At 38.3% G+C, this 17230-nt stretch overlaps 1 protein-coding gene across 1 annotated transcript in view; it reads right to left on the minus strand.

Moving 5' to 3' along the window:
- Window positions 1-17230, minus strand: part of plxnb2b (plexin b2b) — an 82813-nt gene that overhangs the window by 47427 nt on the left and 18156 nt on the right. Inside the window, exons 10-17 of the mRNA XM_041795287.1 lie at window positions 16547-16642; window positions 15862-15949; window positions 11860-12035; window positions 8310-8458; window positions 5227-5338; window positions 4082-4218; window positions 3451-3630; window positions 290-383 (exon numbers count right to left, since the gene is read on the minus strand). Coding sequence (XP_041651221.1) covers window positions 290-383; window positions 3451-3630; window positions 4082-4218; window positions 5227-5338; window positions 8310-8458; window positions 11860-12035; window positions 15862-15949; window positions 16547-16642 — 1032 coding nt within the window. The remainder of the gene's footprint in view (window positions 1-289; window positions 384-3450; window positions 3631-4081; window positions 4219-5226; window positions 5339-8309; window positions 8459-11859; window positions 12036-15861; window positions 15950-16546; window positions 16643-17230) is intronic.

The following is a 17230-nucleotide window of genomic DNA, read 5'->3' on the forward strand; positions in this document are numbered from 1 at the left end:
AACGATTTATTGCCAAAAAAGTGAGATAGAGTCATAATGGCTTATGGAGGAGAGTATGACTTTGTTGGTGTCTGTGTGTGCTTCACAGAGTTTGAATGAATCACCACTGTATTTGTGGGCTCATGAGATGTGGGGAGATCAATAACCTGTGCTGCTACCGTGAGGGGGGGAAAGGACTAAAAAGCACAAGGGACATTCAAAAGCAAGAGCGACTAGAGCAGGATAATCAGGTGGTTAACTGACAGACAGAAAGGAAGAAGACAAAGAATAAGAGATTGAGGACACGCACCTCAACAGATATTGAATTGTCTTTTTCAACTTTTATGACAGCAGTCTGGATCAGGTCAAAACTGGTGCCAACCACTACGATGTTCCTCCCACCACTGGAAAAGAAACAATATACAAAAAAACAACACAGTAAAACACACATGAGCGAATTTATCAACAGCCAAACAAAGATAAGCCCCAAGGGGGAGTTACGGGAAGACATACAAGCTTCTTAAATTGCACCTCGGGTAATTTTCAGCGGAGATGAAAACAAATTAGCTTAGGCTGTCTGTTGTTCCAGTGTGTGTGCCTAATCACACGTGCTCTGTTGCTTTCAATCACACAGAAAAAAAGGCAAGATAACCGTCTAATGCATCCATTTTCAGCGAACGTGAAGCAGGTCGGTGCAACATCAAAGGCTACCATTTCTAACCCCTTCAGCTTATCAGAAATAAGAGTGAAAAAAACTCTTGCATGCAAACACACAGAAAAACAAGCACACACTTCAGCTCTCAGAGGAGAAATCATACTTTAAAAACAAAAAAGGTTGTTGGTGTTTTTCCACCAAGGTTTCAGACAGAAGCTTGCAGGGCAGAGAAGAGGGTAGGTATTTTCCTTAGTGGTCAATTTTCAACAACAGAGCTGTTATGTTCGACCTTGTCAACAATGTCAATTTGGCAGCTTTTTCTTGGTTTTTTTCCTTCTCTACTTGAAAAAACATTTGAGATTTTTATTGGATATTTTGAGCTCATGTGAACAAATATTCCGATAATGATTACCAAAGATTATCAGATACATTTGACTCAATTAATCCGTGAGAAATTTCATAAAAAGCAGATAAAATTAAACTTCATTAAGTTTTGCAGATATTTGCTTATATTGCATCATATAGGCCAGGAGTCCCTAAAGTACGGGTCTGGACCTCTGGGGGTTCATTAGATACTAAAGGGAGTCACAAGATGCTTTCCAAAAAACTCAAAAGAAATATAAAATAATTTAAAGTGGTATATCTTATCCACAATTGTAAAAAGAAAACCTTTATATAAGTTTTGTTTGAAATAAAAACATAGTTTTAAAGTGGGACTTGTGCCTAAATTTTACTACTATGATTGGCAGTCTGTCCGCCTGTTGATTTGCACAGCACACTGTTGTTCCAATTGTCCTTGACACCTCTCAGAAGACTTCTTGGGTGTACTGGTTTAAAACTGGTGCCATGAAAAATAACCAATAGGTATAGGTTTTCTATACAATCCAAAACTGTTGCACCGAGTCATAATTTGGGGACATCTGTTGCCATTTACCTCAGAAAAAAGATGTCGGAGCTGGGGATGTGTTCAATTTGCTATGAGCTCATAAGAGTAATTGTACATCCATTTAATCTCAGAACATGAAAATTCAGCGCTGATACGTCATCAAAATCGCACTCTGATCTCGGAATTCCAACTTGGAAAGTCAGAGCAACCCCCAGCACCACCAGTTACAAGCTCAAAGCAAATGGACGCTGGAAATGGAATGACAGAGCTGGAAAAAAGCTTGACTTTGTTGAAATACATCCACAATGAAATGTAATTGGATGAGATGATACACCTGCTTCACGATCCTCGATCAAAGTAAGCTCTCTTTAAAGCACTTCTCCATGCTAATAATAAACTACATAATACAGGAGATGTCACACTTTGCTGTTATAATCATTCAATGAGAAATCACAGTTTAATTGCTGTTTTGTCAGCTGTAGTCGCCGGTGCTGCGTAAACATGTTTGAATATGGGTCTGTCTCCATGTAGCCAGCATCACACAGAAAGTGTCCCATGTGATACGTTGTTAAAGCTCCACAAAAAAAGTGCATGCACTAAAACTTTGTAAATAAGACAAAAGGCACAGCTTTGCAGCTGCCCTTTTTGTGTTGTTGGACTATTTATCACACATACGCACCGGTATGCAGAGACGCTGAGTCATTATGCAGTTATTTGGGGGAAAAAAAACACCCCTTTTCTTGCAAATTGGCCTCATTGCATTATCTCATCTAATGATGAGGCAGTAATAGCACGGCACAAAGACAGTAAAGATTAACCTCCTGTACTGTAATTTTTATGACACAAACTTTCCAGAGATCAGGAAACAATTCCCCCTTTATATGACTTTAAAATAAATGATCAATGATGTGTAAATAAGAAGGTGTTAAGTCAGTCTGAGACTCCCACCTGCTTTTTTTTAATGCATGCGTGGCACTGCAACACATTACATGGAGGTGATTGTTTCCTTAGGGTTTGCTTCCTTCAGAGAGAGTGCATTAGAGAAAATATCAGTATTGTCTTTAATTAAACTCACTCTCTGTCATTCTGATGATTTAACATGGATTGTCAGAATCTATACGGGATGCAGGTAGGATTTTGCACACCTGTTGCAGATGTAGGCGGGAACGTGCTGCCGGAGCAGATGGTAATGGTCAAAAATCCGGCAGAACGAGGAGTGGGATTAAGAAGAGAATCCCAAGCAAAGCTTGAGTCTAAAAACTGTGTACAACAATTTCTTAAAATGTCAGTTTTTACATGAAGCCATGTGCAGCATCGTATGCTTTAACCACCTCCAGGGACAGTGGGGCCTCTAGCGCTGTTATTTTGGGGGTTACTGACTGAAAGTTAGGGAACCCCTGATATAGACTACTGAAATTTTTAGCTGATTATGACCCTGTATGAACGTCAAGAAATCTTTCAAGTTTTTCTTTTTCTGTAAGAAAAATCTTGTAGGAAAAATGCGTTTGCCTACCAAGTTTTAAACCAATTCATCCAGTGGTTGTTGAAAAAATTAAATACCAAAATCCAGTGAAGAATTTCCTTGTGTTGCTGGAAGAGGAGTCAAATTTCATGGCAATTTAGCCAATAATTGAGGATCAAATACTGAACATACAAGCATTGCTATAACTCTGCTAAAAACAAAATCAGAATCTCATTTTAACTCTTTTTGAGCCCATCTGGATGAAAAAAACACAAAGTGATCCCTTTAAATCATTGTATCTGATGTGGCAAATTCTTCAAGTCTCTGCGATGAACCAGCCAGACAGGACATAACACCAAATACAAAGAGTTTTCAAATACCAACATCTAAATTTCATTCCAAGGGTTGCTTTCCAGATAACATCTTTACTGAAAGTGAAAGGTCAGTGTGCTGCAGCTTAATACCGACCAGACGAAGCTTCCTTTGGGTTGGTGGTCCAGCACGATGGGATTTTCCAAGAATTCGAAGGCATCTTTGATGGTTTTTATCGTGCTCTTCCCATACTTGACTGTGATGGTGAGGCGGTCGGAGGGCACCTTCTCCGTGTACTCTCCTGTCCTGCAGGTGATCTCCTCCCCGAATTGCTCCCTGCCAACACAAGGACATATAACTCAACACTGGCTGACTGGAGGACTTGGGGGTCGCAGAGGGTCACTGTGCAGTAGAAGCCAACATGGCAGCAGCTTGACAGCTTGTTATATCCAGACTTGGCTGCTTCTAAAGCTCGTTAGTTTTTCGTTACCACTGCCTCAAATGTCACGACAGGCTGGTTTTGAGAGAACACCTGTGATCACCACAGCTGAGGCAAAATGAGAGAGAGAGAAAAAATCCTGCATATGACACTTAAGTTAAGGTCAATTCCATTTTCGCTGCAGGGATGTTTAAAAAATCAATTTATGGGCTTCAAAGTGTGCATACTGTAGAATTTGCATAGAATACAATGTCTGAATAACAAGTAGCACTTATCAACTGAAGAGACCGAATAGAAAAGAATTGGGTGTTAGTGTGAATGACAATTATTAAGAAAAGAATTCCTTACACAGTGCAGTCCACATTTCCCACAGTGACCTGCACATCTTCCTTGCTGCCAGTGTCCAGAAAATGTCCTTTAATTGTAATAAGGGTGCCCCCAGCTTTAGGACCCCTGGAGGGTTTCACTCCTTCGGGAATCGGGTCCTGGTGAGAGGGAGAGGGGATGTAGAGGTTGGCAAGATCCAGCTTGCATACACACTCGTCTTTCTCCGAGCATTGACATGGACACACACAAAAGAACAACACACACTGATATAGAGCAAGTCACGCACGCACATACACTTCCCCTCACCCTCCTTGATCTCCCCCCATTCTATTAGACACACACACACACACACCCATACAAGCACCACATCTGCCTCAATTTGCTGAGCAAACAGTTAGGCGGAGCACTCCCCTGTGGGGGAGCTTTAGCGGAGCCACAGATATGAAAAGCCAGTTAAATAGCTACGCTGGAGCCTGTTAAAGTATTAGAGAGAAAAGGGGGCCCACTGCATGGAATCTGGTTAGAGAGGCATGCATACACACTGTGGCTTTTCATACTGTACAGTGCACAACTGCTGATATACAGCAGCATCTGAGCGCTAATTTAGCAGCACATTAGGATGCTTTGTTTGTTCGTTTCATTCAAATGACATGACCTTGGTATGTTCTGATAAGAGTCCCTCTGCACTTATGAAACGGAAACATAATAGAGGCCTTCAAGACAACAAAACCAGCTGAAAGCTTATAAATGTGCTTTTGGGATCAAGAGTTGTTCACCTTCATTCTGAAGATGTAAGCAAGGACAATTAGAGAAAGAAAATAGAAAGTGGGAGAGAATTTGCATGTCTAATGGTGTTTTCACACATAAAATAAGCTCCTGAACTGTTTGAGCTGAGCTGCATGTGACTGGAAAAGGTCAAATTCTTCACCCTGACTTTACCTGGAATTTTTTTCTGCCAGCCCCTTTGTAAAACTTTCACGTGATGTTGAGGTGAGCTGATTTGTGAATGCAGCACAGACATAACACATTTATAAATTATCAGATATATATCAAGTCTCTTGCTGTGAGGTGCAGGTAGGTTAGGAAGATTTAAGGGTCGCCTAGCCCTGAAATTCTGTTCAAGAGTGCATGGGTGGAAAAAAAAAAGCTCAAGGGAGAACATTTACCCTGTAGGTGAAGTACATAGACGAGGTTCCTCTCTTCTCCCCCTTCACCTCCACCTTCACTTGGCCCCAGTTGTTCCTCTGATCACGAACAGGGCCAATCTCACACACCACACTGGACAGGACAACAGCAAATAAAACAAGTAATTATGTTTTAAAACAAATGATGCATAGTTGGGAATCAGAGGGAATAAGTAGCTCTATACCAGTGGTTCCCTAACAGCCAGATATCAGGACCTTAGATGGAAGAAAACATGATCGAACAAAGAGTCAGGATAGAACAACCATGTTTAAAGAGTAGCTGCAGAAGGGCATTCATGCATACTTTTACTCCCTTTTCCTCAGACAGCCTGGAAAGCATGATAGTTTCTGAGGAATTTCTGCATTTTTTTTTTTTTAAACTAGTATTGCCATCCTCTGAAAAGGAGACACATCTTTTGAATTTTTGAGAAAATGACTGAAATGTTCTCTTTATTCAGGAAAATTAATTAAAACAAAAAAGTATGCACATGTCTGCTTTGGGCCTCTGTACATCATGGACTTATTTCAATAATTTTTATTCCGACCCACTGGAAACAGCTCAACAACCTACTTTTGGCTCCCAACCCACCACTTGAGAACCAATGCCCTACATGGACCTGCATTCAAGAGGCATCAACAGAAAATTTCACTACGTATGATCCCTTTACTTTAGGGAAAAGTCCCACTGTTTGACTTATTTGCCTAGCATGGAGGCAAGTGATATCACAAAGTACTTATATTCCTATAGACCTCCTGCTACACGTCTAGCCAAATGAAGGCCTACATGAGACTTACAATAATGTCATGTGTAGCTGGGAACACAACCCTGGATCGAAAGCAACTTTAATGATTGATATCATATGTTTATGGAATTATACCACTCTCTGTATTTCTTTGGATTTTAGCCGTATATATTAAGTCAAATAGATAATGCTTGTGCAGCCTTAAAAGTGGTGACTGCACACGAGTATTATCTGGCTCTGCTCCCTCAGACTTTACATGGAGGTTTTAAAGCCATGTCTGCTGCCATTCTCCATGAGCTTTTTAAACTTTTTGCCTTTTTTGTGACTACTCTGGAAACTAGAAAGCAGCACTTTTTATGATTTGACTGGTTGGCACAGCTGTGAATTGCAAACAAATATGGCAATTTAGTGCTTCTCTATGCAGAAATCACCTTCTGCTCCCCAGTTCTGAGGGTGAAGTGATGTAATCTGCAAGTATACCATAAAAAAGCCACAAATATAAAGGACATTCAGTTTTTTAAAGATTACATACAAAATCTGATAAACAAACCCTAACATCCAAATATTTACAGCCCCAGAAGTCCTCACATGTAATAGCTGGATCAAGATTCTTTATTTTGTATGTTTTAGGCCCCCAAAACTTTATGTTCAACTTCACCAGGTTTGTGAGAGCATTTGTGCAAATTGGATCAGGATTTCTGAGCTAAAGCAAATTCAGGAAATTAAAACTGTTGTTTGAGTCTCTTTGACTTCAAGCTGGGAGCTGCAGCATGAGTACTGTCAAAGAGGGTGATGAAAATAAATTAAGTAATTAAAAAACATAAAATAAAGAAGTAAAAGTAACTTAAAGAGCTATAGTCTGATATATTTCCTTCACATTTTAAAGTGGGCAGACATGCTAAACAAAGTCCTAACATTTAAGTGATGTTGACTAAGCAGCTATAACCGTTGTATGATTTTTTATGCCAGATTGGCTGTGTCTAGCATCTTAGAAATTGGACCCTGTGGGAATTTCCCACATTGCAGTTGGAATCACGTTATAAACCAAACATTTCTCAGTCTGGCACCGTCTTCAGGGAATATGTGCTGTAAATGAAAGAGGTCAGCATAAAATGGCAAGCCTGACTCAGTCTAACAGGTGGGCCACAAGCAGACAATTAACAGCTACAGCAGTGATGTGAGGAAATTAAATCTCACAATGGAAAAGCTTAAAGCGAACGAGTTAAAGCATGAAGTCGACTACGCAGGACAACTAACAACAAGATGTAAACCACAGCAGGCACGTTTGCAAGGAAAGTAGATGATTTAAGGATGGAAAACGTCCCATCTGGTCTCGTAAATCCAGTTTTATGCCTCGTTCTGCAGATGGTGGGGCAAGAATTTGTCATAAACGTTGATCAATCCTGCCAGGTGTCAACAGTTTTGGCTTGTGTCTGTGGGGCATCGATGCGCATGTCTTCTCTTTTAAAGACCGTTTGTATGAAGTGAGCACTTTTTAAACACAGCTGTGACTCAAGTGGATTTGTGAGGCGTACGTTTTATTCCAGCAAAAGCTCATTAAAGCACCTCTGGGACGAGGAGAAGCAGCGAGTCTCCGGCTTGAATTGATCGCGAAAAAATCTGTGGCAAATGTGGGATGCTAACAAATCAGTGTGGTGGACTTAAAATGCTTATTTACAAATCTTATGGTTTGCAACTCTTCGCAAAGGCATTTTGTTTATGGCCTTCTGTCATGTTTAAGAGTTTAATGAGTTATTAGCAGTTCCACAAGAGAGATGTTCCCCTCTAACTAAAACTGTTGATACAAAGTCTTAAGAAAAGTCCAAAATATGACTACAAATATGCTTAGCAGAACTTTACAACCCTGTTTATAATCTTAGAGTGCCAAACTGTAAACAAACTGACTGTAAACCATCAAAAATATTCAAAGAATCTTCTCTTAAGTAGGATTTGAAGGCAGGGATGATATTTTTGGATTGATTATTTTAACAGTGTTTTGGTGCTTTTGCACAAAAAACACCACAATACTTCCTCTCCTCCTGCATTTGTTTAAAAGAGTGATTTTGTTTCTGAATCAGCTTGCATCTGGAGACTTTGAGATCAATACGAGAGTATAATGAGCTAATTAAAATATACACCCAGGTCACCCCGAGGAAAGACAAAGCACTACTTAGCTGATAAGGTGCCTAAAAGTTTACAAAAGAAGCATTTTTTGCAGAAACACAGTTCCACCAGGAGTAAATAACAGAACTTTGTGTGTATTTCCGTGTGCGTTGCTCCTCATATATTTGCATGAAAAAAATCAATGTGTCTAAGTATTACCTTGTGGAGACGGAGTACTTCTCCTCCTGATGGATACACGGCTCGTCAACCACAGTGATGCTTTTAATGTCAGACTTGTGGATGCCGAGGTTTGAGCCCCGGATGGTGATTGAGATCCCTCCCTGCAGGGGGCCATAACGCGGGATGATCTGTATAGTGGGGGGAGTACAGTAGAGGGGGGTTATAAGAAGAAAGGATTTGAAATGGATTTAGACAGATTAGTTGTACAATACGGACATACAAGAGATTTACACAGTCTGTTTAAGTCGGATGAATAGTTGCAGTTTAAGTGTTAAATATTCAAAGTCTTGGTGGAGAATTACAGCTACACTGTATGAGTCATGTTTGCATGAATGTGTGTGAATGCATTAGGAGCCAGTGCTGGATTATTCATGTTCACTGAAAAAACTTAAGGATAATAAAATATTTTAGCATACAATATATGGGCTGAAAATGCACAAGTGAGCTAACATTAATGTTTTTGAATGCTTAACATTATTCCTATGTCAAAGATGAAAGCAAATAAAGAATTAGGGTAAATTATGCATTATAAACACCACTGAAATTTAAACGATTCTGTATACATCAAAAACAGATCAAGATCAAGGCTCTACAACCACACTGGCACCCAAGTTTTATCCTTAAAACCTTTTCAGTCTTAAACCCAAGTTCATTTTTAGCAAATAGGAGTTGCTATAATGCAGACTGGAAGGAGTCTGATGTTCTCATTCACCAGAATGGATTGCACAAAAATGGCTGCCTCTAGACCAGTGGTTCCCAAACTGGAAGTCGGGACCCCCTGGGGGGGTTGCAAGACACTGAGTGTGCCTTCAAAGAAACAGAGCGTATTTTTAAATGGGTTTCAAATTGTATATTTTGCACACTTCTATGAAATATATGCATAAAGCAGGTTCAATTAAAAAAAAATGTTTTTCTGGTTATTTGTTGAAATTCATGCTGAAATCCAAGCAATGTTAAATGAACTCCTGCACATGACGGTTATTAGATGTGCATGGCTGTGTTCAACTATGCTACAACCAGTCTTCAGGACAGTGGGGGTCCTCGGTCTTCGTCACCATTATTTTAGGGCTCACAGGCTGAAAAATTTGGGAACCTCTACTGTTGATGACCTTTAACAGACCTGTATTATTCACTATAATACTTTGTAAGCTAGCTTTAAATACCTGTTATTGTAATTATTTTACCTATGAATTTTGTGCTTGAACCTTCTGGAAGATGCCCAAACAAGGTGTCTTTAGAAAGGTAGCACTCTGAAGTTTCTCCCCAAACTGTCAGACTCACTGAGCTGTTACTGTTATTGAGGAATACAACAAAAGACATTTTATTTTCCCGTCAGAATTTGGTTTTGTGAAACAAAGGCTTGTAGATGACTGTAGCTGGGAGGTATTAGCTAGAAAACTCAACTGGACTAAAGTAGGGCTGGAGAAATAATCGTAATTTAGATTAAATTGCATTATGCAATATTCTGCTATTTTTTAAATCACTGAAGGTGCAATGGTTTTTGACCTGAAATGTGTGATTAAATTCCAGTTTAATACTTTTTTGCAGCAGAGATGTTATGCTCTACACACTGTCCAAACAATCCAGTTTCAACTTCTTAGAATAGTTTTCAAAAATCTCTGCCTTACTTATTTTTCTCTGTTTTTCTCAGTCAAAATGAGAATGGCTTGAAAATAATCATTACCTTTGATACAACAATTAAAATCCAGTATTTTGATATGACCTGAAATCATCCCAATAGAATTTTCTTTTCAGAATCGTTCAGCCTTAGTTTAATCTATCTGTGTCGGACATAAGATAGAAGGATTGATTGCTTGTTTTTGTTGAAAAATAAACAAGACGAGGAACCCTAGAAAACAACTGCCTATATAAAAAAAAAATAAAAAATTGAAGTTGGCAGATATTTTTCTATATTTTTCTATATTGCATTGTTAATTATAATCTGAAAAAAAGACATTTTAACAGCAAATATATCAGCAGCAGATCTTTATGGATCCATGGATCTGTTTGGATGTAATCCTGTTTTTAGAGTAAAAATTTGAATGAGCTTCTAATGGTGCGCTGTCTAGGGCTGGACAATTAATCGAAAATTAGATTAAAATTGCAATATGGCCTGCTGCAATTTTTGAATCGCAGAAGGTGCAATATTTCTTCAACCTGAAATTTGTGTCAAAATTCCAGTTTAAGACCTTTTAGCAGCAGAGACATTATGCATAACATACCATGCAATTATTCAAGTGCCATTTTTTTTTAGAATAGTCTACAAAAAATCCAACTTTCTTCAATTTTGCACTTTTTTATTGTGAATGACAAAAAACAATCCCTTTTATTCATATCCAATTTGCAATATAAGTCAAAATCATCCCAATTAGATATTTTTTTCAAAATTGATCAGCCCTTGTTTAATCTAGTATTGTGTTGGTTATAATATAGTTATTTATTTTTCTTGTATAACAGAAAACACACAAGGTGAGGAACTTAAGAAATAATCACATATGAAATCGCAGTTGCAATATTGGGGGAAAAAAAATTGCAACTAGATTATTTTCCAAAAAATGTCAGTCCTAGCACTGTCTCACTTTTATTATTGGTTGTGTGTTTGTAGCCTGACAAATGCATTGATTGCTGTTGCTGTGGTAGTTTTATCCTGGAGTGGCTTACTGGACCAGATTCCTGAGAATCAGAGCTTTCCAGTGGTGTATAAAAAGCGGTATACTCACAAGGCATTTTAGAAATAACTAAATAAGTCTTTAAAAACCTGCTGGCCTGCTGGTGGGCCAGTAGATTTTTGATGGGTTTGATTTGGGTTAATAAAAGGTAAAACATTACATCATAAGAAAGAAATTTAGGCATGCAAATATAAAATAAAGCTGTCATCCTTATAAGTAAACAAACACAGCAGATGACTGTTTCATATATTCAATGCATGGGATTTATTTGGCATCTGGCCAATCCATCGGCTTTGCAAGGTTTCCTCAGAGGGACAAAAGAGAAAATCAGAGAATTATCAAGTCGATGTGAAAAGATGTCTTTGGACCTCGAATCTGTGTGCAATATTTCATGGTAATCCACTGGCCTGTTGTTCAGATATTTGAGTTTGGACTTATAATCATCACAGATAATGCACAATAAAGGGCCCATGTGACATTGTTCCAACACAAAAGCGCACAAATAGACATTCCTCTGTGATATCTTCACTAGATGTTGTATCAGCCAGGTTGTTGTATATGTGATTATAACCTCTGTCACACTGACATCAACACAATTACTGATTGATTTTTGTCAATGACAATGAGACACCAACAATTAAGGCAGCATAGAAAGAATTGATCCAGTCTAAATGTGCTGCAGATCACCTCAGCACACCCTCAAGGAGAAACAGACTTTCAACTTCATAAAAAAACAGATGGTAATTTTCTCCAATCAAAAATCCAATCAAGAAAGCCGATACTTCTGGCTGCTAATCAAGAGCAATGAATGTGCACATCAAGTTCAGAGGTAAACATAAAGAGATGACGGCATTACTCACATCAGTGATCTGGGGGTCAGGGCACTCGGTGTTGTAGGGATCCTCTGATGCCTGCTGGCACAACTTCTCGTACACACATGCTTTCTGCTTGGCACACCACACGCAGCGATACTTCGGGTCGGCGTTCTTGCAGAGACTACAGTCTTCCCTTCCCATGGAGCAGTTATACAGAGTGACTGTGGTGCAAGAATTAAGGAGAGGAAACAGTTTAATTTGACAAAATATAAAAACATCAGTGCAGTTAAAGAGAACTGTACAAATCAAAGTCTGTTTACAGGTCTTCAAGGATCTGCATCAACTGATGAATATGCTTTAGAAAGCTGTATAAAAGCTTTCATGGCTTTAGAAAGAGATTTATCAAATCTTTTAAAATGCCTAAGGTAATGTCACATCAGCTTAGGATGGGGTTGAAGTTTGAAAAGGCCAAAAAACTGCACTGTGTTAGAAACAGGATAGAAGTCAAGAGAGAAGGTTTTTGGGATCCTACAACCAAGCTGGGCGACAGCCGTTTTAGGCTAAAGTAGTTACTATAAGTATAACTCAAAACCCAAAATAAAAAGATTTTAAGTTTAGAAATGAAATAAATCAGGCGGAGGGTATAGAGTAAGAAACAAATGAAAATAACACACGTAGCAATCTTGTCATCCTGCTTTAAGGCTTTAAGTTTTAAGCTAATGTAGTCACTATTAGCATAACACTGCAGAAACTCTGGCTGCTTAGTATCTCTTGAGAGTGCTGGTTTGGGCTGAAGGCAACATCTTTGAAATCAAACAAATGTTCAGAGTTTAGAGTGAGACCACTGGGAATTACAGACATGTGCTGCCCTCTTCTCAACCCTTGTTTTAGCTAGCAGTTTAAGGCTAAATTGGCCACTGCTAGCATAACACACTCTATCCTAACTTTATTTAGCAAGTGCTGTGGGTAACGTAGTTGAAAGGTTTGTACAAGAAGAAGAACGAGTGGACTAAAAATATGATTTCTCTGCTCTGTAGTATTGATTTTTTTATTTTTCCTCTCCCCGATGCTATGAAAGAGAAATGCTAAATCAGTGGATCCGTCTTCTAATGGGCAGCTGCAGTGTTTTATGGACTTCTTCAACATTGGTTTGCCTTACAGGTAACATGCAGCCTGCCCTCAGGGCTGAAAAAAAGAAGCCCTCCACTTTCTTTGCCTGTCATGATTCAATCTGTGGCCTGTTTTCACTTGAGTGGATGTGTTTTTTCCAATAACACACTAAAATCAATAAGGAGAAGGTGGAGAGGCACAATGCTCTTTTTTATAAGCAATAGAAACAGAATTTTATTTAGTCCATCTATAAAGCATTGGGTTTAACTAGAAAAGTTCACATTTTACTGTACAACTCTTCAGTAGCTGCCAAGGCTGGGTAATTAAAATTTAGATTAAATTGCAATATGTCCTTCTGCAATTTTCAAATTGCAGAAGCTGAAATGCATATTTGGCCTGAAAAGAGTCAAAATACCAGTTTAATACATATATTTTTACCTATTTTCTGCAGCAGAGATATGCTCTAAATATCATGCAGACATTGAAATATCTTTTTTTTCTTCTAGCTTAGTTCGTAAAAAAAAAATCTTACTTGCTGAATTTTTGAAAATGTTTTTCTTATTTAAAATGAGTGCCATAAAAATTCTCTTTGATATGACAGTTCACATTGCATCTGCAATGAGCCAAACAAATCTCAGTCAGAAATTCTTTTACTTAGGTTTATTCTGGTGGAAGTTTTTTCCTTAGTTACATCTTAAAAATCATACAGCACTGAGTAAAAAAAAAAAAAAAAAAAAAAAAACACTAAAAGCCAAACCGAGGAGGTCTAAGCTTTCTGCCAACAACAAGAAAATGGTTAGAGGTTTGACTTCAGTCGCACACAGCGAGAGAATGATCCACATTTCCTTCCAAAGAAGCTGTTGCGTTTGACTTTAGGTTAAGTCACACCTTATAATAAACAAACTTGTTAGATATCCATATTCTGTTTTATATTGCACATTAAGAAAAGATCATATTTCACCTTGAAAATCCCTTTGGGATCAAAAGAAGTGACACTGTACTCAGTACTTTGAGTGAACTTTAAATGACCTACTGTTTACTTGAATAGATCTACAGACCAGTACTTTGACTTGAGTACAACACCTGTGTACTTTTTCCACCTCTGGCTAAAAGATAGAATTTGCTGCTTTTTGTTTGAAAAATACATTATCAGTTCCATTATAAGGTGCCTTTCAGACTTCCCCATTTCCCCCCAAAAAAGCTGAGATTTTCCATTAAATTTCATATTCATTGTATTAAGTAGCTGTTATGCTGTTAGCAATGCATGTTGGTCAAGCTCAAACACTTTTTATAAATTAACTGCTAGCACACAATGTGCATGCAAACAGTATACGATATATGTATAAGATGAGAAACTTGAAAAATAATTGCATGTCAAATTGCAAATGCAATATCGGGAAAAAAAATTGTAATTCGATTATTTTCCCAAATCCTTCAGCTCTAGCATCAACTCAGTACTCAGCACTTAAAATAAACTAAGTAAGTAATTTTTTTTTTTTTTTACTTTTACTTGAGTAGATCTATAGACCAGCACTTTACTTAAGTTTAACCAAAGTAATTGACATTTACGTAAGTACAATAGTCGTGTATATTTTCCACCCCTGGTTTTATCTTTTGGTAAATGGTAAAGGGGCTTGAGCTTGTATAGCACTTTTCTAGTCATCTGACTACCCCACACATCAATGTTTGCACTTTTTAAGGAAGATATGGAATTTCAATATTGATAAAACTTTTACAAAAATATGGTTTACTCTTGTTTATTTAATCTGCTTTAACTTTTTCCTTTATCATTTGGTCCCTCAGTATCAAAGATCGCAAAAGACTGCAAGGGCATTTTAAGAATCTGTAGCAAAATTTCAAGTTTGACCCCTGATGACCTCACTTAGTTGTACATAGCTGGGACACTGAAGAGGGTTCAGTCGATCCTGGCTGATGGAGTTTAAGCTGCTGCTGTCCAGTCGCAGATTCAGCCCTCAAGCATGCAGGACAAAAAGGCTAAAAAACTTAATTGTCTCTGCTGCCATTGGCTTTTTAAATGATTAGTTGTGTGCCTTTGTTATTTCTTTATATGCATGTTTGTTATTTTAGTGCACACTGAGCCCTTGAACTTTTTGAGTTGCTAACAAACTAACAAACTAACAAACAAACAAACCCTGCCGATCACATAACCTCCTTTGCAGAGGTAATTACCCTTCACAGGGATAATAAAGTGAACCTTGAACCCTTTCACTCCATTTACTCCACATTCACACACTGATGGCTGAGGTTGCTGACTGAGGAACTTAATTGATATGTGCAGTAATAAAAAAAAGGTTTGTATATCATAACCCATCTGTTTAAGCATGTTTTAAGAGTTCTGTTTATAAGTTAATGGGCATGCTTTGTGAGGCTGATGTGTTTTATGATAACATTTGCCAAGTTTCAAGCCTATTGTCACAAACACAATTAAATGAGTGTGCCTTGGCTCTCTAGCATATAAATAAATATGTTAATCTGAATAAGTTGGGAGAAAAGCAATACTGAAAGGCCAAAAATAATAACTAACAAGCCACCGTGAGCATATTTAGGTCCTGTTCAATATCCTCACCACCTTTGCTATTCTTAGGGAAGACATAAGTATAATTATGCATTTGTGTATATTCTGCATGGGCTGCAGATTATGCTATTCATGTGGATTCCTGAACAATGTTTATGTTCATATTTGAAAAGCTTTCCTAATTTGCATGACAAGGAGGTTGTAAAAGACTCATAGATGTCCCTGAATCTTCCATGTATTGTCAAAATATTTATGACGATCCAGTTAATTTTCTGATTAATTTTTTAAGTGAATATAGAGAGCAGCCTCCTCAGGTCCACTGGAGCCTCACACAGGGACTCGGGGAGTACACATTGGGCATTATAAATAAGATCTCCACATTAACATGTGAGAGGGCGTACCATTCAGTGTGCTGTCCATCTTCTTGCCTGACTCTTTGTCCTTCACGTAGAAGAGGACATTGGTCTCTGGTGACTTGTCGTAGGAAAACTAAGAAAATGGAAGAAAATGAATTATTAATTCAAAGCCCAGTGATTAATGACAGTTAAGCTCTTCTCTGCAAACAGTGTGGGCTGCCGCTCCCTGTGCCAAGGGAGGAGAAAAAAAAAAAGGAAGGGGAAAAAAATGCATCCAGTCTGGCAGATTTTCAGCTGAAGAAATCGACGTTGGAAAAGAACATAGCTGGAGGCTACGTACAGCTTGAGCTTTCCCAATCACAGAATCCACAATGCTGAGATGAAGCTAAAATAAGCAAGGGGAGTCTGTCCATTAGAGGGAGCTAGAGAACATCAGAGGAAGAGCTAAAGGGTGAATTAAAGATGAAATCAGCTGTGCATTGATGAAAAGTTGGCATTTTGGGGTTTTTCAGCACTAAAGAATCTGCAATCAAGTGGCACTCCACAATATTTTCACTGAGATTCAGGGTTCCTGTATTGCACTTTGATAGTCCACAAATCAGCTACAGTTCAAGGACCCAAGCTAAGTGCAGGGAAAATTTGCCACAAGCTGTATGAGGAAACAATCAGCAGTACAGGTTTAACAGAGACTAAAACCAGAGCAAGGAAACTAGGAAACAGTTGTACTCACATCGAAGCCACTGAACGTGTAGAACGGCCCATCCTCAAATCTTACGTCTTCTTCCACATTTTTCATCAGCTCAGTGCCAATTGTGAAAAGACGACCCTGAGGAACAAGACAAATAAAACAGAAGAAAGTCAGAAGACAGAAGAAACATTGTGTTAATTTATGTAGATCCTATTTGCAAAATGCTCTTCTCTGATCCTCCTCTTTTTTCCCTCTCCACAGAGCGAGAAATGTAAAAAAAAAAAACTATCTCGTTCTGCAGACTCTTGCAGCCCCTCTGTTCTAAACCAGAGAAGTTTGGACTGGATGACTGGCTTCTTTTTGTTGTTTGTTGTAACTGTGAAGCATGTAAGACAACAAGTGCATTCACAAGTCCTACAACCGCACCAGGCAGAGCCTCCGCTGCACATCTGTTGGCATAATTTACCTCCTCCGTTGCCCACAAAGGCTTCAATATAAAGAGGAAAACAAGCAGACCTGTGAAGACATGTTTTGCAGCTCAAACGTGGGATATGAAATTATCTCTTGGAATTCTGAAGTTTTAACACTTTGTTTCAGTGCCTTTAAATGGATTACAAAGTACAGTGAGGTGGGGACTTTTTTAAAATGTTACTTGAAGTTCCTTTGAGGAGTTTTATGCCACTTATAAAATAGACTCTAATTAAAAATGGTAACTTTTTATTAGCT

Source organism: Cheilinus undulatus, linkage group 9 (assembly GCF_018320785.1).
Source record: "Cheilinus undulatus linkage group 9, ASM1832078v1, whole genome shotgun sequence".
In the NCBI taxonomy this organism is placed as follows: Eukaryota; Metazoa; Chordata; class Actinopteri; order Labriformes; family Labridae; genus Cheilinus; species Cheilinus undulatus.